Below are 22,262 nucleotides of genomic sequence, written 5' to 3'. Positions count from 1 at the left end.
ACAAATTTTAAGAAAGTCCTGCAAAACATCCTCAAACATTGTTAATGCCTTTGCAAAATAAGCCGCTTTTCTGCAATTTTTATTTTTAATCTGTTTTAAAAAATTAACTGCAATATATTAATAGCAAGACCGTCATTAGTTGATTTAACTGTTCACCATTCTACATTCCTAGATCACTTGCAATTATAAATAACGTTATAAAACACCCCAGGAGTATACGTCAGACTAAGGTTGATGTTGAGGTAAAGACAGCATTTCAGACAGGTGGGTAAAAGCTGAAGCAAAGGGGTATGTTGTTGAGGAGAGAGCTGTTTTGGGAATGGAATTCCAGAACCATAGAGTCGTAGAGATGTACAGCACGGAAACAGACCCTTCGGCCCAACTTGTCCGTGCCGACCAGATATCCTACATTAATCTGGACCCATTTGTCACCACTTGGTCCATATTCCTCTGAACCCTTCCTATTCATGTACCCATCCAGATGCCTTTTAAATGTTGTAATTGTACCTGCTTCCTCTGGCAGCTCATTCCATGCACATACCACCCACTGTCGAAAAAGTTGATCCTTGGGTCCGTTTTATATCTTTCCCCTCTCGCTCTAAACCTATCCCTAGTTCTGGACTCCCCCCAACCCCAGGGAAACGACCTTGTCTATTTATCCTATCCATGCCTGTCATGATTTTATAAACTTCTATAAGGTCACCCCTCAGCCGCCGATGTTGCAGGGAAAACAGCCTCAGCCTTTTCAGCTTCTCCCTGTAGCTCAAGCCCTCCAACCCTGGGACCTCCAGCTTTTACAGAATCTCAGAATTGTTTCAGTGCAGAATGAGTCCACTCAGCCCATCCTGTCTGCACCAGCTTTCCGAATAAACGTCTCACTTAGCACCATTCCATAGCTTTGGCTCCTTAACTCACCGTAGACAGCAATCTATCTGGATCATCATGGCTTGGTACTGCAATTGTCTGCCCAGGAGCATAAGAAACTAGAGAGTTGTGAACATAGCTCAGATCATTACACAAGCCAGTCTTCCATCCATTGACTCCATCTACACTTCATGCTGCCTTGGAAAAGCAGCCAACATCATTAAGACCCCTTCCACCCCAGTTACAATCTCTTCCAACCTCTTCCATTTGGCACAAGGTACAAAAGCTTAAACAAGGGTACTAACAGATTCAAGAACAGCTTCTTCCCCACTGTTACTCGCGTTCTGAATGGACACCTCAAATTTTTAATTTAATGTTGACCTCCGTCTTTGTGCACCTTCTCCATAGCCATAACATTATATTCCTCGCTCTGTTCTATTACCCTAATGCACTTTGTATGGTACTGTCTGCCTGTACTTCACACAACACACAACCTTTCTACGTACCTTGATACAAGTGACAATAATAAATCAAATCAAACTTACACGGTTTCTTTATGAATTTTTAAATATTCTTTTTCTCGGTGCCCATCCCTAATCGCCCTTGGGAATGTGGTAGTGAGCTATCCTCCTGAATCTCTGCATTCTGTGATGTAGGGACACTATTAATGCCCTTAGGGAGAGAATTGCAAGATTCCAACCCAGCGACACTGAAGGAACGATGATATTTCCAAGTCAGGGTGGTGTGTGGCTCAGACGGAAGTTGCAAGAGGCGGTGATCCCATGTATCTGCTGCCCTTGCCCTTTTTAGATGGAAGTGGTCATGGGTTCAGAAGGTGATGTTTGAGGATCTTTTGAGTTTCTACTGAGCATCTTGTCGGTTTTGTACACACTGCTGCTAGGAGACAGTGAGGTCTGCAGATGCTGGCGGTCAGAGTTGAGTGTTTTTCTGGAAAAGCACAGCGGGTCAGGCAGCATCCGAGGAGCAGGAATATCGAGGTTTCGGGCCAGAGCCCTTCATCAGGAATGCGCTCCTGCCCGAAACGTCGATTTTTCCTGCTTGGATGCTGCCTGACCTGCTGTGCTTTTCCAGCAACATGCCCCACACACTGCTGCTACTGAGTGCTGGTGATGGAGGGAGTGGATCTTTTATATGTGATGCCAACCAAGTGGGCTGCTTTGTCCTGGATGGTTTCGAGCTGCTCATGTTGTTGGAACTGCACCCATCCAGGCAAATGGGGAGTATTCCATCACACACCTGACTTGTAGATGGTGGACAGGCGTTGGGTTAAAAGAGAGTTACCTTGCAATCAATGGTGCATTTAATTTGACTAAGTGTTGAGTCTGAATCAGAAACAGTCGCTGGGTGAGGGGTCCATCCAGAAACGACACCCTGTCATTGGCCGATTTCCTAATAACCTGTTTGAGTTCCAAACCAATGGTTCCCATCCAGCTGACATTCCTCCTGTTCCCTTCAGTGATGCCATTTGAGGAGGTTTGGAATCGCAGTCACTGTCGGACCATTGAGGTTTTGGTGGATGTTGCTCGAGAGTTTCCGAACGAGGCGGAGTATATCTTCAAGCCCTCCTGCGTACCCCTCCTACGATGTGCTGGCTGCTGTGGCGATGAGAAGTTACGCTGCACGGTACGGGAGATGTACAACGTAACGATACAGGTAAGGTTTTGGGTTTGACGAGAGACAGTGTAGACTGGGGAACTATATTGGAATTGAAGAATGGGGGGGGGGGTGGATCTTATGTACAATTATGAAGGGAATAAGACAGAAGTAGAGAGGATGTTTCCACTGGTGGGTGAAACTAGGAGAAGAGGGCATAGCCTTGGGGGAGCAGACTTAGGACTGAATTTGAGAAGGAACTTCTTCACCCAGAGGGTTGTGAATCTGTGGAATTCCCCGCCCAGTGAAGTAGCTGAGGCATCCGCATTCAATGTTTTTAAAGTTAAGATTTTCTGAAAAGTAAAGAAATTAAAGGTTACGGTGCGAGGATGAATTAAGTGGAGTTGAGGTATCGCTAAGATCAGCCATGATCTTATTGAATGGGTGAGCAGGCTCCAAGGGCCAGATGCTCCTATTTCTTATGTAAGAAGGGCAATTTGTGGCTCTACAGGTAAACAGTTATCAACGAGGGTAGTGTGGCTCAGAACTGGGTTGAGCAATTGCACATCCACAAAGGAATGGCAGGGGGAGCTATTCGGATCTATTGTGGGCTCAAGGTGCACTCTAGATGCTGGGTGTATTCCAATATTGAGTCGAAAATAAAGAACAGCACAGGCCGTTTGGCCCACCTAGACTGCCCCAACACATGCTTTTCCAAACTAAAAACCTGTTGTCTTTACATGGTCTGTACACCTCTAATCCCTGCCTACGTGTATCTGTCAAACTTTGCTCCTGTATCTGACTCTATAATCTTGGCCACAGCCAGTGTTCAGGCAGTACAAGGTTCTTGCGCGTGAGATGCGAGACTTCCAAGAACTAAGTAGTCAGAATCCTCCTCAGTGGAGAGAAAATTAGACAATGTTGAAGGGTACGTTTTAAAGATCTGTGACACACACAATTCTCCCCTCAATCACAGTCAGTTCACTGCCCATTCAGTACACTGTGGCAGGGAGATGGTGTATTAATGGTAAAGACAACAGATCAGTCATTCTGAAGCCCAGGTTATTGCTATGGGGGTCATGGGTTTAAATTCCATAAGACATCGGAGCAGATGTAGGCCATTTGGCCCATCAGGTTATCTCTGCCATTCAAAGAGGTCATGGCTGATCTGATAACGCCCCTTCTTTTCTCATCAGCAAAAACAGAAATTGCTTGAAAAACTCAGCTGGTCTGGTAGCATCCATGGTGAGAAATCAGAGCTAACATTTCAAGTCCTTTCCCCATAAGCCTTGATTGCTGTACTGATTTTTACTATATTTAACAGCCCAGTCCTTGACTATCCCCTGAGAAGACGAGAGTGTGGTGCTGGAAAAGCACAGCAGGTCAGGCTGCCTCCGAGGAGCAGGAGTACCGACGTTTTGGGCTTATGCCTTTTATACATATTCCTTTCATCAGGAATGAGGCTTGTGCCCGAAATGTCGATTCTCTTGCTCCCTCGATGCTGCCTGACCTGCTGTGCTTTTCCAGCACCACCCTCTCGACGCTGATCTCCAATCCCCACTTTCTCCTATCCCCGAGAAGAAATTCCTCCTCATCCCTGTTGTTCAGGACAACCCTTTTTCTGAGATGATGCCGTCTTGTCCTCAGCTCTCCCATAAGGGGAACAACCTGTCTGCATCTGCCCTGTCAAGCCCCCTAGGAATCTTTGTAGGTTTCACTAAAGGTTGTCTCTTTCTTTCATTCTTTTAAACTTGAACCTATCCTGATGAAATCCATCCATAGCTTGTGTCAGCCTCGAATGAACTGTCTCCGGTGCCTGTATATCTTTTCTTCAATACGGGGACTAAAACTACATTCTAAGTGTCGTCTAACCTTTTACCTTGTGTATTTTTAGCAAGACCTCCCTATTTTTATATTCCATTCCCTTTGAAATAAAAGCCGACGTTCCATTTGCCTTCCCTGTTAACTGCTGAACTTAGACACTTGCGTTCTGTGATTCATCTACAAATCGTGGTAGCTTTCTGCAGTTTTTGTCCACTGAGATAATATTCAATTTCTCTGTTCTTTCCAAAGAGCATAACCTTGCATTTTCCCAAAAGATATTCCAAGTTTCTGCCCTGATCTGTCCATGTCTCTCTGCAGATTCTGTAACAATCTCACCACTTCCAAACTAGAATCATGGAATGGAATCATAGGATCCCCACAGTGTAGAAGAAAGCTGTTCAGCCAATTAAATCCACACTGACAACCACCTGCCCCGCTCCCCATCCTACCCTATCCCTGTAAACCTGTGTTTCCTATGACTAACCCACCAAGCCTTCACATCCTTGGACATTATGGACAATTTAGCATGTCCAGTCCACCCTAACCTGCACATCTTTGGATTGTGGGAGGAAACTGGAACACCCACACAGACACTGGGAGTATGTGCAAACTGCAAACAGACAGCCATCTGAGTCTGGAATCGAACCTGGGTCCCTGGCGCTGAGAGACACTGTGTGGCCCTAATTTGGTACAATCTGCAAACCTGGCTATTGTACATTTACATTCTCATCCAATTAATGCATATGTACGGTAAATAATAGTGGCCCCAGCACTGATCCCTGTGGCATTGCACTAGTTGCAGGTTGGCATCCTGAAAACTCTCCCTCTTTATCTCAACAGTGTCTTCCATTCATTACCCAATCCAGTATTGATGCTAATGTACCACTCCCAGCCCCATGGGCTTTTACCTTTTTATTAAGCAGCTTAACATGTGGTACTTTGTCACAAGTAAAAAGTGAGGTCTGCAGATGCTGGAGATCAGAGCTGAAAATGTGTTGCTGGTTAAAGCACAGCAGGTCAGGCAGCATCCAAGGAACAGGATGGTATGCTGCCTAACCTGCTGTGCTTTAACCAGCAACACATTTTCAGTACTTTATCACAAGCCTTCTGGAAATCTAAATATATTGCTTCTCCTTTATATCTGTCCCACTTGTCACCACTTCAAAGAATCCTATCAAATGTGTCAGGCATGATTTCCCCTTCTGGTGTCTATGCTGATTCTGCATGATCAAAGTTTAAGCATTTCTAAATCCCAGCGAAACTGGTGGAATCTAAATTCAATTAATAAAATGTAATTTAATAAATTAATGAAATGTAAAGCTAATCTCAGCACTGGTGTTGACTGTAACAAAAATTCATTTGAGGAAGGGAATTGGCCTTATCCTGTCTATGCAACATTGACTTCAGACCCACAGAGTGGGGTTGAGTCTTAATTGCCCTCTGAGCAATTAGGGATGGGCAATAAATCTTGGCTTTGCAGGTGGTGCTTGTATCCACAAAAAGGGCAGCACGGTGGCTCAGTGGTTCGCACTGGTGCCTCAGCACCAGGGGCCCAGGTTCGATTCCACCCTCCGGTGACTCTCTGTGTGGAGTTTGCACATTCTCCCTGTGTCTGTGTGGGTTTCCTCCGGGTGCCCTGGTTTCCTCCCACAATCCAAAAGTGTGCAGATTAGGATGAAATGACCTTGCTAAATTGCTCACACTTTCCAGGGATGTGCAGGCTAGGTGGGTTAGCTATGGGAAAGAGGGATGCCCTTCGGAGGGGTGGTATGGATTCAGTGGGCTGAATGGCCTGCTTCTACACAGTAGAATTATAATAAACAGGTTCCTGGAGTATTTATTGAGTTACTTACTCAATTACTTCAGCCACTCTACTGTTGTTAATCACGGGTGAAATGTTGCAATAATTCCCCTGTTGTTTTTAAGGTAGTAAATCAATTTGCATCAATCTTTGCCAGGTCATTAAATTGAAACCTTTGGATCATGTGACTAGCCAAGAGGAGAAGATCTTCACTGAGCACAGCAGCTGTGAATGTCGGTGAGTCATAACCATAGAGACGTACAGCATGGAAACAGACCCTTTGGTCCAACTCGTCCATGCCGACCAGCTATCCTCTCCTCGTCTAGTCCCGTTTGCCAGCACTTGGCCCATATCCCTCTAAATCCTTCCTATTCATATACCCATTCAGATGGATTTTAAATGTTGTAATTGTGCCAGTGGCACAGTGGTTAGCACTGCTGCCTCACAACGCCAGAGACCTGGGTTCAATTCCCGCCTCAGGCGACTGACTGTGTGGAGTTTGCACGTTCTCCCCGTGTCTGCGTGGGTTTCCTCCGGGTGCTCCGGTTTCCTCCCACCTTCGTGGTCAGGTGAATTGGCCATGCTAAATTGCCCGTAGTGTTAGGTAAAAGGGGTAAATGTAGGGGAATGGTGGGTTGCGCTTCGGCGGGTCGGTGTGGACTTGTTGGGCCGAAGGGTCGGTTTCCACACTGTAAGTAACCTAATCTAATCTAATCTAATCAGCCTCCAACACTTCCTCTGGCAGCTCATTCCATACATGCACCACCTTTTGTGTGAAAAAGTTTTGTAAATCGTGTACTTTTAGATTAGATTACTTACAGTGTGGAAACAGGCCCTTCGGCCTAACAAGTCCACACCAATCTGCTGTAGTGTTGCCAAGAGAATAGGGCCCCTCAAAGCAAAGCAGCCTATATGTGAAACCGCAAGAGATGGGGGAAATGTTATGGGTGTTTTGCATCTGTGTTTACTATGGAGAAGGACATGGAAGATATAGAATGTGGGTAAATAGATGTGATATCTTGATAAATGTCTGTATTACAGAGGAAGAGGTGCTGGATGTCTTGAAACATGTAAAGGTAGATAAATCCCCAGGACCTGGTCAGATGTACCCTAGAACTCTGTGGAAAGTTAGGGAAGTGATTGTTTGATCCCTTGCTGGGATATTTGTATCATCAATAGTCACAGGTTAAGGTGCTGGAAGTCTGGAGTTTGGCTCAGGTGATGAGTCTTGGGCTGAAATTGACCTGCATCAGATTTCATGTTGACTCATGGGGGATGTGGATTTATCTGGAGGGGCTGAACTCAATAGACTGTGTTTATTCAGTAGGTGTGTATTCTTACAGATTATGTAGACTTTCACATGATATATAGCACAGGAACAGGCCATTCGTCCTAATCAGTCCATGCCAGTTTTAACATTTGAAGGATTTTGCAATCTTTCCTTGTCTAAAACTTTCAGATAGAAATTACAGCAGAGAAAGAGGCCATTCAGCCCATCATGGCTGGTGTTCTCATTAAACTAGCCGCCCATTGTCATCCCGCTTTCCAGTGCCTGGTCTGCAGGTTACAGTGCTTTAGGGAGCAGATCTTTTTTCAAATGGGATATTGGTTGCCAAACTGGCAATGAATTCCAGGCACCCACCAGCTTCTTGCCCAACACCTATCCTCGTTACTATCCACCACCTGGCCAATTTTTGTGTTGTCTGCAAATCTCCCAATCATGCCTCCCACGTTTAAATCGTGAATGTGTACCATAAACAGCAAGAGACCCAATACTCAGTCCTATGGAACACCACAGGAAACTGCTTTCCATTCACAGAATCATTTCATCAACAATTACCCCCTGTTCTTTGTCACTGAGTCCATTTTAGATCCAACTTGCCTCATTATTCACTATCCCATGGACTTTTCTGAGCCGCCCATATGTGGAACCATGTCAGTCCCTCTATTCCGTTCTCCCTCATCGCTGTGTCTAATTCTCCTTAATCGCGTCGAAACTATTCGCTTCTGTGGTCCCCTGTGGGAGCAAGCCCAACATTCTCCTCGCTCCATGGTTTCGTCTGAATTTTCCTTTTGGATTTTTTTGGGGGCTATCTTATATGGATGGCTTCTAGTTAAGCTTCACGCACCCCACCCCCCCCCCCCAGCCAACAAAGGGAAATATTCTCATGTCCACTCCATCAAACTCCGATCAGACTTTTCTAGGCCTTATTGCTTCTGTGGTAAGTGATTCACACTGGGGTATAGATGCTCCCCTTCTCTAATAAGTGGCCCATCCAGCCCTCTCCTAACATCTCTCAAGCAGTGGTCACTGGACAGCAGGGCTGCAGATGCTGGAGATTACAGTCAAGATTACAGTAGGTGCTAGCAATGCACAGCAGGTCAGGCAGCATCCGAGGAGCAGGGAAATCGATGTTTCCGGCTGGAGCCCCCTTCCTCAGGAATTCAGGATTCAGTGACTACCCCTGATCTACCCAGGAGCACAGAGCCCAGTTTGTAATGTCGACCCCTGCAGTAGCTTTGGGTTAATCCATTAACCATAGAGGAAGCAATGAAACCTGAATCATCTTGGAACCTGTGCCCATCTCTCCATTCTGTTTGGCTCAATCTGTATCTGGGCAGATTCTGGTTGGCGAAGGCCTTGGAAAGGAGACATAAAAGACTTTCTAGAAGTGGTTCCAGACTGTGGTCAGACTTTGATTAATGTGGTCAGGGTAGAGAATGTTGACATAATTTGATTGAGAGGGTCAAAATCATGAAGGGTGGTGATATCAGAGTCAATAAGGAGTAATGTTTTTCCAATGGCTAGAGGGTCAGTAACTGGACCACACTGATTTTTTTACAATAATTAACGAAAGGAGCAGAGGAGAGATAAGACAATAAAATATAGAGTGGATTTAGGCCTTTTGGCACATTGAGTCCACCCTGCCATTCAGTCATGGCTGATGTGTTTCTCAACCCCATTCTCCTGCCCTCTCCTCATAATCCTTTGATTTCCCCCTACTGATCCAGTAAGAACCTATCTATGTCTACATATACTCAACGACATGACCTCCACAGCCTTCTGTGGCAATCCGTTCCACAGATTCACGACCCTCTGGCTGAAGAAGTTCCTCCACCTCTCAGTTCTAAAGAGTCATCCTTTCATTGAGGTTGTGCCCATGGGTCCCGGTCTCTCCTACTAGTGGGAACATTTTATCCATGTTCATTCTATCCAGGTGTCTCAGTATTCTTTTCGTTTCAATCAGATCCCACACCTCACCATCATTCTACACTCCATGTGCAGACCAGAGTCTTCAACTGTTCCTCATATGACAAGCCCTTCATCCCTGGGATCATTCTTATAAACCTTTCTGGATCCCCTCCAATGCCAATACGTCATTCCTTGGATACAGGGTCCAAAACTGCTTCCAATATTCTAAATACAGTCTGACCACCGCATTATACAGCCTCAGCAATACATCTCTGCTCTTGTATTTTAGCTGTATGGAATGAGCTGTATTCTAGCTCTCTTGAAATGAATGCTAACATTGCATTGCCTTCCTAACCACCAACTGAGCTGAAAATGTGTTGCTGGAAATGTGCAGGTCAGGCAGCATCCAAGGAGCAGGAGAATCGACATTTCGGGCATGAGCCCTTCTTCAGGAATGAGGAAAGTGTGCCAAGCAGCCAGCAACACCCACATTCCACAAGTGAATAAATAAAATGAACGTACACTTACTAAAGTCACATCTAGAAGTGACAGTGACAACCTCAGTACACAAAACTATAATTATTGTAAAATCCCATCTGTTTGGGGTGGCATGGTGGCTCAGTGGTTAGCACTGCTGCCTCACACCAAGGACCCAGGTTCGATTCCAGCCTCGGGCAACTGTCTGTGTGGAGTTTGCACATTCTCCCTGTGTCTGCGTGGGTTTCCTCCAGGTGCTCCGGTTTCCTCCCACAGTCACAAAGATGTGCAAGTCAGGTGAATTGGTCGTGCTAAATTCTGCATTAGTCAGAGGGAAATGGGTTTGGGTGGATTACTCTTCGGAGGGTCAGTGTGGACTTGTTGGGTCAAAGGGCCTGTGTCCACACTGTAGAGGATCTAATCTAATCTGGATTAATGCCTTAAAAAAGGAAATCTGGCATCCTTACCTCGTCTGGCCTACATATGACTCTAGATCCACAGCAATGTGGTGACTCTGAACTGCTTCTGGGATGGCCAGCATGTCCCTTGGTCAAAGGGTAACTAAGATGGGCAACAAAGATTGACCTTGCCAGCCACACTCACATCCTATGAAACAATAAAATAACATTTGCAGGGTTTTTGGAAAAGGAGTAGAGTGTGAGAATAATTGGGTTTTTTAAAGTCCCAGTATAGCTGTGATGGGCCAAATGGCCTCTCTCTGCATTGCCAATCTATAATCAGCATGAATTGCCTTCTTTTTCTTTCTTTTCTCTTCAGACGGCGACGGAAGAGGTTGAAAAGTGACAGGTACGGGAAGGATTCCTGCTCCTGGATTCCAGAGTGAAGCATTTACTGTGTTTTTTTTTAAAATAGAATTTATAACATGAATATTTGGTGACTTTTGCTCAAGTGATGGTTTTTTTTATTTCAGGAGAAACAACAAGAAGAAAGGTCAGAGGCGACGGACAAAGATAGGAGACATGCCTGAGCTTAACCAGTAAGTGTGAAGGTGAAAGGTCAAACCTTATTCTGTTACCAGGAGCAACTCATGGTTCTACATGAGGTGCTGTCTCCAGGTACAGTCAGTAAATGGGTGATTATATCTGTACAGAGTCTTTAACCTGCTCCTGTCTAAATTGCCTAAATTACGACCATTTTTATTTGCTGTTCGAATGTCAGAAACTCTGCTTCACTGAGCACAGTTTTTGCACACTTAACAGCCTATTCCCAGGCCAACAGCTTAATGTGATAGGGTACTGTTCTTGTTTTGGTTACTATAGGAACCAGATTTTCATTGCACGAGGGTGTTCAGGGACATGGTGGAAAGTTGAGCAGCCAATATCTGCTCTTCAAGGGGCTGAATGGCCTCCTATTCTTTGTCTCCCTAAAGTACATAGACCTTTACAGCACAGTATAGACCCTTCGGCCCTCAATGGTGCGTCGACCTGTGAAACTAATCTGAGGGTTTCTTTATAGTCTTTCACAGGATTGTAGGTGTCATGGTTAAGAAGGCATTTGGTACTCTTGCCTTCATTGAGTATAGGAGCTGGGATGTCATGTTGAGGTTATACAGGATGTTGGTGAGGCTTCTTTTGGAGTATTGTGTGCCCTATTATAGGAAGGATATTATTAAACTGGAGAGTATTCGGAAAAGATTTATCTGGATGTTGCCAGGACTGGAGAGTTTGTGATAGAATAATAGTCTGGCAAGACTGGGACTTTTTTTCTCCAGGTGCATAGGAGGTTGAGGGGGTGACTTTATAGAGATTATAAAATCACGAGGGGCTTGGACAAGGTGAATAGCAAAAGTTTTTTCTGTTGGGGGGGGGGGGGGTTCAAAACCAGAGGGCATATTTTTAAGGTGAAAGGAGAAAGATTTAAAAAGGACGAGGGGCAACTTTTTCTCAGGGTGGTTCATGTGTGGAATGGTCTACCATAGAAAGTGGTGGATGCAGGCACAGTTGCAAAATGTAAAAGACGTTTGGATAAGTTCATGAATAGCAAAGGTTTGGGGGGATATGGGCCAAGCGCCGCCAGATGGTCAGCGTGGACTGGTTAAATCGAAGGGTCTGTTTCCATGCTTTATGACTCTGACTTTGAGCGTCTTGCTAGGCCATTTGAGCGTACCCAAGAGTCTTCGAGTAAAAAATGAGGTCTGCAGATGCTGGAGATCACAGCTGAAAATGTGTCGCTGGTCAAAGCACAGCAGGCCAGGCAGCATCTCCTGGCCTGCTGTGCTTTGACCAGCAACACATTTTCAGCCGTACTCAAGAGTCAACCATATTGCTGTGGGTCTGGAGTCACGTGTAGGCAAGGTGAAGTACGGACAGTAAATTTCCTTCCCTGGAGGGCCATTAGTGTGAACCATTAGGCTTTTCACAACAATGAATGATCATTGTCATGGTTACCATGACTGGCTAGCTTTACTTTTAAAAATTCTTTAATGAAATGTGGTGTCATTGGTTCATCCAGCATTTATTTCCCATCCCTCATTACCTAAAGGTTATTGTATAGTCAAGCACATTGCTGTGGGTCTGGAGTCACATGTAGGCCAGACCAGGTAAGAACAGCAGATTTCTATCTCCACAGGACATTAGTGAACCTGATGGGTTTTTATGACAATTGTTAATAGATACATGGCTACCATTTTATTCTGGATTTTTCTCCTTGTGAATTTGGAACCCACCATCTGCAATGGTGGGATTCGAACCAGATTTTCTCAAATTAGCCTGTGGTTCTGTACTACTCATCTAATGGCATTACTACTGTGCCACCATCTCCGTAGTTGTCTCTGTAACTGAAACCTGGGAAGGGGGGGCAGAAGCAGTATGGAATGAATCCTGATTTCCCTCTTCTGTCTCTCTTTCAGATGCCCCTCAATGAGTAGGAGGCACCTCCAAGCAGTCTGAGGCCTGGATTGTGAAATCACCGAACCGCAGAGAGAATTTGAATGGGGAGCTGCGGCAATGACGTGCAACATTGGCAGCAGCTTCACGTTGCTGTGGCTGCCTTTCCTAGTGTGGCTGTCTGAGTGAACCGGAATTTGCTCATTTTTTGAGGGGCGAAGGAGGCAGAGAGGGAGAAGCTCTGAATTGTCCCAGTGCAGGAGGAGGCCATTCCTCCCGCGGATCCTGCACTGGCTCTCCGAGCGAGCGTCTCACCTAGCGCTGTTCTCCTGCCTTCTCCCTGTCACCTTGCACATTGTTCCTACTCTTAAATCAATCCAAACGCCCTTTTGAAAATTGAAAGTGAGCCTGCCTTTTTTTTTAAAGGCAGTGCATTCTACATTGCTTAAGAAAATAGATTCTTCTCTGTTTTGCTTCATCGACCAACTTGGCTTTTAAATCTAACCTCTCGCTTTGCAAGTGGGAACGGGACCTCCCTATCTCCTGCATCCAGCCCCCTGTTGATTTAGAAAGTCTCTCTCTGTCGGAGCTACTGTCCGCCACATTTTCACCAAGGAACACCGTTCCCTTCTGTCAACTGGAAACTGTAAAAGAGTGACTCTTACTTCAATTGTGATTTTTAAACAGAATATCCACCCAGCACCATCTGTTTTAGAACTCCCATCCAGAAATCTCGTGAGCAGCACGTGTTGAAGAATTGCATGTGTCTGTATTTTTAAACTGATCTGGAACTCCCCTCTCTTTTTATATCTAAGAAAGGGACTTCCATTTATTTAGCACCTCTCGCAGCTTCAGGTTGTTTCCCCGGTTGCTTTCGAGGTGAGAGATTGAAGCGTAACCACCGGCCTGTAGGAAGTGCTAATGAGCAAGATCCCAGAAAGCGGTATGTCACAAATGGATGATTGCAGAAGGCACCTCTTAAATGGTCTGGGCAGTAGATTCATGGGGTCCCCTGATCCTTTCACATTACCCTAGTCGCTGATTTCTACTGGGGTTTAGTTGTAGTTGTGCTGACCTGTGTGTGGTCTGTCTATGTGAATATACTGTGGCAAGTGCTGAGGCTCCTGTGGCACACTACCACTGAGACAGAAGGCCTAGGTTCAGGTCTCGTCTGCTCCTGAGGTGTATCCATAACATTTCTAAACCGGTTGGTTAGAATTATCTGAAATGTGACACCTGTAGCAACTTGTCGCAGAGTTATTCCAGCATTTAAGAAAGCCATTAGGTCTCTCTTGGTCCATACCAGCTCTGAATGAACAATTTACTACTTGCCATTCTCTCACCTTTTTCCCTCTAATTCTTCCTTTTTCAGATGACAGTAGCCCAACTGAACCTACCTCCATCACAGCATCAGGCAGTGCATTCCAGACTGTGACCACTGAGTGAAAACTATATTCCTCATTGCTTTTTTGCTTATTTACTTTAAATCTGTGCCCTCTTGGTCACCATTGTTTCAAGAGTGAGAACAGTTTCTCCCTATTTACTCTGCCCAGACCTCCGAGTTTTGATCCCCATATTTAAGGAAGCATAAGCTGGCATCGGAGGCAGATCAAAAGAGACTGATGCTGATTCCTGGGATGGAAGAATTAGAGCCAGAGAGATATACAGCACGGCTACAGAGCCAAACTTGTCCGTGCTGACCAGATATCCTAAATTAATCTAGTCCTGTTTGCCAGCACCCGGCCGATATCCCTCTAAACCCTTTCTATTCATATCCCAATCCAGATGCCTTTTTAAATGTTGCAATTGTATCAGCCTCCACCAGTTCTTCTTGTACTTTATTCCATGCACTGCCCTCTGTATGAAAATGTTGTCCCTGAGGTCCCTTTTCAATCATTTTCTCCCCCCCTCACCTTAAACCCATGCCCTCTAGTTTTGGACTCCTCCCAACTCAGGGAAAAGATCTTGTCTGTTTACCCTATCCAAACCCTGAAAAGGTCACCCTTCAGCCTCCGACGGTCCAGGGAAACAGCTCCAGCCTATTCAGCCTCTCCCTATAGCTCAAACCCTCCAACCCTGGCAACATCCTTGTAAATCTTTTCTGAACCCTTTCACGTTTCGCAATGTAATTCCTATAGGAGAGAGACCAGAATTGCGCGCACTATTCCAAACGTGGCCTAACCAATGTCCTCCACAACATGACCTCCCAACTCCAATACTCAATGCTCTGACCAATAAAGGCAAGAATAGCAAATGCCTTTTTCACTATCCTATTTACCTGCGACTACACTTTCAAGGTACTGAGAGTCTGCACTCCTAGGTCTCTTTGTTCAGCAACACTCTCCAGCATCTTATCATAAAGTGTATATGTCCTGCCTTGATTTGTCCCTCGTACGTACCCAAATTAAAACTCAGTTTGCCACTCCTCGGCCCACTGGCCCATCTGATCAAGATCCTGTTGTACCCTGAGCTAACCTTCTTCACTATCCACTACACCTCCAATTCTACTGTCATCTGCAAACTTACAAGTAAAGCTAAAGAGCTTTGGCCTTTATTCAGTAGAGTTTAGAAGATATGAGAGATGATTTTGTTGATATATACAAGTTTCTGAGCAGGCTTAACAGGATAAATATTGAGAAGATGTTTCCATTAGTGATGGAATCTTGAACTATGGGTATGTAGTTACAGATTAACAGGATAATAACTGGGATACAAAGGTATTTCTTCTCCTAAAGGATGGATAATGTCTGGAAGTCTCTACCCCAGAGAGTTGTGGAGGCTTGATTGTTTAGAGGAATTAGATAGATTTCTGAAATAGCCTTCAACTCCTTGATATGAGGAGTTGGCATAAAAGAGGAGTTGAGGCCTGGGGCAGATCAGTCGTGACCTTGTAGAATAGAGGTGTAGGCTTGAGGGGCTGAATGGCCTATTCCAGCTATTTACATTCTTCTGATTTTGAAAACCTCAAACAAATCTGTCTTCTCTACTCTAGGGAAAACAGTCCCAGCTTTTCTCCCATCTGTCCTTATAACCAAAGTTCCTCATCACTGGAGCCAACCTGGAGTTGTAAAGCTCTTCCAGTCCCTTCACCTCCTTCCTAAGGTGTTGTGCCTAAAGCTGGTTACAACACTGCACCTGAGGCCAAACTAGTGCTGTTTGATATTTTCCACAAACAACCTGCTCCGATGTGATGACACACCTCTGGAGCAGGTGGCACTTGAGCCTGGGTCTCCTGGCTCAGAGATAAGGACACTACCACTGCACCACAACAGCCTTCAAATGTGTCTCTCCCATTGGGTCCTCTAGCCCTTTTCTCAAGAAAATACAGTCACTGTAAAAGAACTGCTAGCTTTCCAAAAAAAAGGTTTTGCATCCTCACTTGCAGTTGACCTTGAGTATGGATTATCATTGGCATGTCTTGCAACTGAACCATGAAATTCTGCACACATTTATCGTATTATTCTCTCAAAGATCCCAAGGCAAAGGTTGAGCTATTCTGATGTATGCAATAAAAATGCCTTTTCTAAATAAAAATTTGTGTATTGCTAATTTTAATTTGGAGGAGAAAGATTATGCGCTTCTTAATCCTGTTCAGTTCTTTGCTTAATGTTAAGTCTGATCTACAATGTTAAGGTTTGCCAAGGGCAGCTTCCAAATGCAAGTCAGCCAGAATGGGAGTTGACCCTATGTTATTGGGAGCTCTCTGATTCAATCCAGCCATCAGCCAATGTCCTTGCCACAATCCCATTCACCATCACCAACAACCACCACCAAAGTGAGACTGTTGACATGGGAATAAAAAGTGAGGTCTGCAGATGCTGGAGATAGAACATAGAACAATACTGCACAGAACAGGCCCTTTGGCCCACGATGTTGTGCCAAACATCAACCTAGATTAAGCACCCATCCATGTACCTATCCAATTGCCGCTTAAAGGTCGTCAATGATTCTGACTCTACCACTGCCACGGGCAGCGCATTCCATGCCCCCACCACTCTCTGGGTAAAGAACCCACCCCTGACATCTCCCCTATACCTTCCACCCTTCACCTTAAATTTATGTCCCCTTGTAATACTCTGTTGTACCCGGGGAAAAAGTTTCTGACTGTCTATTCTATCTATTCCTCTGATCATCTTATAAACCTCTATCAAGTCACCCCTCATCCTTCGCCGTTCCAACGAGAAAAGGCCGAGAACTCTCAACCTGTCCTCGTACGACCTATTCTCCATTCCAGGCAACATCCTGGTAAATCTTCTCTGCACCCTCTCCAAAGCTTCCACATCTTTCCTAAAGTGAGGCGACCAGAACTGCACACAGTACTCCAAATGTGGCCTAACCAAAGTCCTGTACAGATCAGAGCTGAAAATGTGTTGCTGGTTAAAGCGCAGCAGGTCAGGCAGCATCCAAGGAACAGGAAATTCGACGTTTTGGGCAAAAGCCCTTATACTTACAGATGATGGTTTGATGGGAGCCAAATGGCCACCATCTGCTCTATTACAATTCTGTACGACTGGAGTCTGGAGTTATGAATGATGGCTCCACTCTCTCTTCATCCCACAGCTGACCAGGAACCTCTAGCATCTTTCCCACTTTCACCATCTGCCATTGGTGTTGGAAGGATTTACCAATTGATACTGCTCCTGTAGTTGGACTTCAACCTGGAGCTCCTGGTGCTAAACCAGACTGAAATACCCACTGCACCAAAAGTCCACCTTCATTTGACAGTAGCCAAGCCAATTTACGTTGTAAGCTATGGTGGTGGTGCAGGAACTGGGGGCTGTAAGCTGGAAATCAAGTTCAGATACGACATCAGATGGCTGACGGACAAGTTTCTATAAGTTTCACATTCTAAGATTGGAGAACCTACTTCTGAAAGCAACTACGTGCTATGCTGGTGCTGCTTTGGACCAGTTGCACCGAAGAGTCTGTTTCTGGGCTGTAAGATTCTGGCTGAAGCATGCTTTTGGGCCAGAACAGAGGAATCATTGCTCTTTTTCTACAAACTGTGAAGGAACATAGGACTTAGGGGAAGGACTGAATCGTGGCTGATCAGATTTTGGACCTTTGCTCCACTTTCCTGCCTGCACCCAATGACTCTTCAGTCCCTTGTCGGTTGAAAATCTATTTCAGCCTTGGGGTTAAATTCATGACCGACTCCATGACCCAGCCTCTCCAATGTTCTGGGGAAGAGGCTTCCACAACCAAATGACACTTTTGAGAGTCTGAATATACAGGGTGGAAACAGACCCTTCTGTCCAGCTCGTCCACGCTGATCAAATATCCTAATTAATCTAGTCCCGTTTGCCTGTATTTGGCCCATATCCCTCTAAGCCCTTTTTATTTGTATGCACATCCAGATGCCTTTTAAATGTTGTAATCATACCAGCCTCTGCCACTTCCTGTGGCAGCTCATTCCATATACCCTCTCTGTGAAAAGTTTGCCCCCTTAGGTCCCTTTTATATCTTCCCCACCCCCTCACTTACAGCCCCATGCTCTCTAGTTTTGGACTCTCCTACCCCAGGGAAAAGACCTCACCTAGATACCCTATCCAAGCCCCTCATGATTTTATAAACCTCTATAAGGTCACCTCTTGGTCTCTAATGCTCCAGGGAAGACAGCACCAACCTATTTAGTTTCTCCCTATAGCTCAAACCCTACAACCTGGAAACAATCTTGTAAATCTTTCCCGAACCTTTTCAAGTTTCATAAGCTCCTTTCTGTAGCAGGGAGACCAGAATTGCATGTAGTATTCCAATAGTGGCCTACCCAATGTACTGTACAGCTGCACCATGGCCTCCAAACTCCTACACTCAATGCACTGACCAATGCAAGCATATCATGAAATGCCTTCACTTTCCTATAAAAACAATTCCCCTTGTTGATGTCTTAAAAGGGATATCTTTTATATTATTTCTCTTGGTTTTAGTGTTCACCTACAAGAGGAAACATCCTCTCAAGATCTTCAATATTTCAATGAGATTAACTCCAATAGATTTAGGCCTAACCTGTCCAAGTTTCCTTCCCTGGTTCCACGTGAAGGGAAATGACCAAAGGGGAGTTCAACAGAGGCACTATTTTCAGAGATGGTGGTGGGAAGGTAATGCAATTATTAATGGATTAGACCAAAGATGAGAAATCCTGCAGTGAGTAATTCATCTCCTCACTCCCCAAAGCCTGTACACTGTTTACAAGGCACAAGTCAGGAGTGTGATAGAATATTCCCCACTTGCCTGGATAAGTGTCGCTCCAACAACACTGGAAAGGCTTGACACCATCCAGGACAAAGCAGCCGATTTTATTGGCATCACATCCACTCCCCTTCTCTCCCCTCCCCTCTCACCTCCTATCACCAATACTCAGTAGCAGCAGTGTGTACCATTAACAAGATACACTGCAGAAATTTGCTAAAGATTTAATAATAGCACCTTTCAAACCCACGACCATTTCCATCTAGAAGGACAAGAGCAGGAGATACATGGAAACACCACCCACAGCAAACTCCTCTCCAAACCCCAGACCATCCTGACTTGGATATATGTTTCTGTTCTCTCATTGTCTCTGGGTTTAAAAAATCCCTTGTTTAGGGGCATTGTACATCTACCTACATCACGTGGCCTGCAGTGGTTTGAGAAGACAGCTCACCACTGCCTTTTCAAGGGCAATTAGAGACGGGCAATAAATAATGGCCCAGTCAGTCATGTCCACATCCCATGAGAGAACTTTAAAAAGTTGAATAAATGCAAGGATATGGGTAAAAAGGTTTGGGGGAGGTTCTCACAGAGAACCAGCCCAGACACAATGGACCAATTGGTCTCCTGTGCTGTGTTTCTCTAGGTTGAATAAAAATCAGTCATCCACAAAGCAAGTAATACCAAGTGAATGAGCAATGGACAGGAATATAATGTACTGTCACTGTGTTTTAAAAATAAATGGTCAGAACGGTCAATGGGATTCTAACTATCTGACAAGACCTCTATAAATACATGTGGCTTCAAACAATTGGGTATTTTGAAAGGCACCATTGGGAAAGTGATAGTGAAAAAATGTTGAGCAGCTTTTTTTTCGGATTATAAAAGAAGCTTGCATAAGCGCTGAGTCCTGGAGGCCAGGTTTGGCTTTCCAAATGTATTACCTGCTTGAACATTCTGTGAAAGGAGGAGACACGTTTGAGACAGAGAGCAGAAAAAACTGCGGATGCTGTAAATCAGAAACAAAAGTAGAAGTTAGTGGAAATGCTCAGCAGTTGTGCAGAGAAATCAGAGTTAGTGTTTCAGATCCAGTGATCCTCACCAGACCCGAAACATTAACTCTGATTTCTCCTCACAGATGCTGCTAGACCTGCTGAGCTTTTCCAGCGACTTCTGTTTTTGTGACATGTTTGCGACAACTGGGATCATGGATGTGGAATTGGTGGAAATTGTAGTGAGGGACCGTGCTGAAGGAATCGTCAACATTGATGGTCCTTCACAGACTAAGATGACTCCCTGTCACTCTCAGGGTGAGTCCCAAGGTGGCTGTACAGACTAATGTGGCTACAGCAGACTCTATTAGACTTGAAGCAGCTGGTGGTCACGGGATGGGGTGGTTGGGGCATTGGTATGGCAGCACGTTCCTTTGCCCTTTTCGCCCAGCTTCTGCTTTCTCCCAGTGGCAGGTTTCCAGGTGCCTTCCCAGATACTCCTCCTCCTCTTTGTATCGTCATCGGTCAGTGATTCCGAGGTATCTGTGGAAATGCTGCATTGCGCCAGTAAGGATAAGGGGCTGTGTATGCACCTGAATTTGGAGGGCATCTTATATAGAAGTTGGAACCTCAGCAATTCACAATCATTTATAAGGCGCATTAAAGCTAGTGTCGGGAGGGGGTAAAAGGTTTGAGTTGATGCACTCAAAGAAAATGAAGAGAATGAGAGTGAAGGTGTATGTGCAAGGGGTTCTTGAGGATTACTGACCTGCATTCAAGCCCCAGCTGCTTCAGAAAGTGAGGACTGCAGATGCTGGAGATCAGAGCTGAAAAATGTGTTGCTGGAAAAGCGCAGCAGGCCAGGCAGCATCCAAGGAGCACGAGAACCGAAGCCTCGGGCACAAGCCCCTCCCTGGGATGCTGCCTGGCCTGCTGCGCTTTTCCAGCATCACATTTTTCACCAGCTACTTTAGAGGTGAGTCTGAACAGTTGATTACAAATGTTTAAAATATGAAGGAGTATGTGTGATCTGTCTACACAGCAGGAGCAGTAATCTGCTCGGCAGCTGAAACCCTACCAGTAGATACTTAACCTTTAGCCTGCTGCACTCTAAGCTCTTGAATTCCTAACTGTCACTAGAAAAGAGGTTCTGCTACTGGAATATGAACAGTAAGGGACTGAACTAATAAGTGTTACCACAAAGGAAATGATCTTTGGATTATGACCTGAGCAACAAGCAGATAATTGACAGGAAATAATTAAAATCAGAGAGCTGAACACATAGCTCAAGGATTGATGTGGAAGGTATGGGTTTTGATTCATAGAGCACTGGTACCATTGGGAGGAGCAAGGGTGGCCTTTAGCTTTGGTTAAAAGTCACACAACACCAGGTTATAGTCCAAAAGGTTTACTTGGAAGTACTAGCTTTCAGAGCGCTGCTCCTTCATCAGGTAGCTTAAGACCTAAATGTTTTCTTACCTTCTAGCTCTTTTTATCATTTTTCTGTTGTTGTTTAATTCTGGTTTTGTAACCAAGATGGTATCGGATAATAGCAACTTTCTCCACTTTTCAATGTACTCCTATACTTGAGCTACCTGATGAAGGAGCAGCGCTCTGAAAGTTAGTGCTTCCAAATAAACCTATTGGACTATAACCTCGTGTTGTGTGATTTTTAACTTTGTCCATCCCACTCCAATCCCGGCTCCTCCACATCATTGTAGCTATGGTACCATTGCTCCCAAAACTACAGTCAGTCACCTCTGTCAGAACGGGGTTAGAGATAGTATCATAGAATCCCTGCAGTGTGGAAGCAGGTCCTTTGGCCCAACAATTCCACACTGACCCTCTGAAGAGTATCCCACCCAAACCCATTCCCCATTACTCTCCATTTACCCCCTGACTAATGCACCTAACCTACACATCCCTGAACATTATTGGCAATTTAGCATGGCCAATCCACCCTAAATTACACATCCTTGGACTGTGGGAGGAAACCAGAGCACTCAGAGGAAACCCACGCAGACACGGGGAGAATGTGCAAACTCCACACAGACAGTTGCCCAAGGCTGGAATCGAACCCGGGTCCCTGGCGTTGTAGACTAAGATAGATATAGACGCAAAAATAGACCATTTAGCCCATCAAGTCTGGTCTGTCATTCAATGAGATTGTGAGACTCCTTTATGGAGATGAGACTTTAGACCTTAGATACAAATGTTTTCTTACCTTTTGGCTCTTTTTTCATTTTTCTGTTATTCGTTTAATTCTGGTTTTGTAGCCAAGATGGCACTGGATAAGAACAACTTTCTACACTTTTCAACATAGTCCTACACTTGAGTAGGAATTGGTTTAGCTCAGTTGGCTGGATTGTTGGTTAACAGAGCACTGTAATGCTAATAGTATGAATTCAATTCCCATCACTGGTTTGAGGTTACCATGAAGGACTCTTCTTTTCAACCTCTTC

General features: G+C 44.9%; 1 protein-coding gene across 2 annotated transcripts in view; it reads left to right on the top strand.

The window, feature by feature from the left end:
- The window catches only part of LOC132836760 (vascular endothelial growth factor A-like), a 36,961-nt gene extending 20,841 nt beyond the window's left edge, over positions 1–16,120 (top strand). For both annotated transcript variants that reach the window (XM_060856204.1, XM_060856202.1), the window contains exons 4-8: positions 2,342–2,538; positions 6,261–6,340; positions 10,551–10,580; positions 10,705–10,770; positions 12,643–16,120. In XM_060856204.1, coding sequence (XP_060712187.1) covers positions 2,342–2,538; positions 6,261–6,340; positions 10,551–10,580; positions 10,705–10,770; positions 12,643–12,682 — 413 coding nt within the window. In that variant the 3' untranslated portion in view covers positions 12,683–16,120. The remainder of the gene's footprint in view (positions 1–2,341; positions 2,539–6,260; positions 6,341–10,550; positions 10,581–10,704; positions 10,771–12,642) is intronic.
- Positions 16,121–22,262: the final 6,142 nt, after the last annotated feature.

This window comes from Hemiscyllium ocellatum, chromosome 47 (genome assembly GCF_020745735.1).
Source record: "Hemiscyllium ocellatum isolate sHemOce1 chromosome 47, sHemOce1.pat.X.cur, whole genome shotgun sequence".
NCBI classification, from domain to species: Eukaryota; Metazoa; Chordata; class Chondrichthyes; order Orectolobiformes; family Hemiscylliidae; genus Hemiscyllium; species Hemiscyllium ocellatum.
The sequence above is the reverse complement of the archived record's forward strand: the minus strand, read 5'-3'. Positions and strand labels throughout refer to the sequence as shown.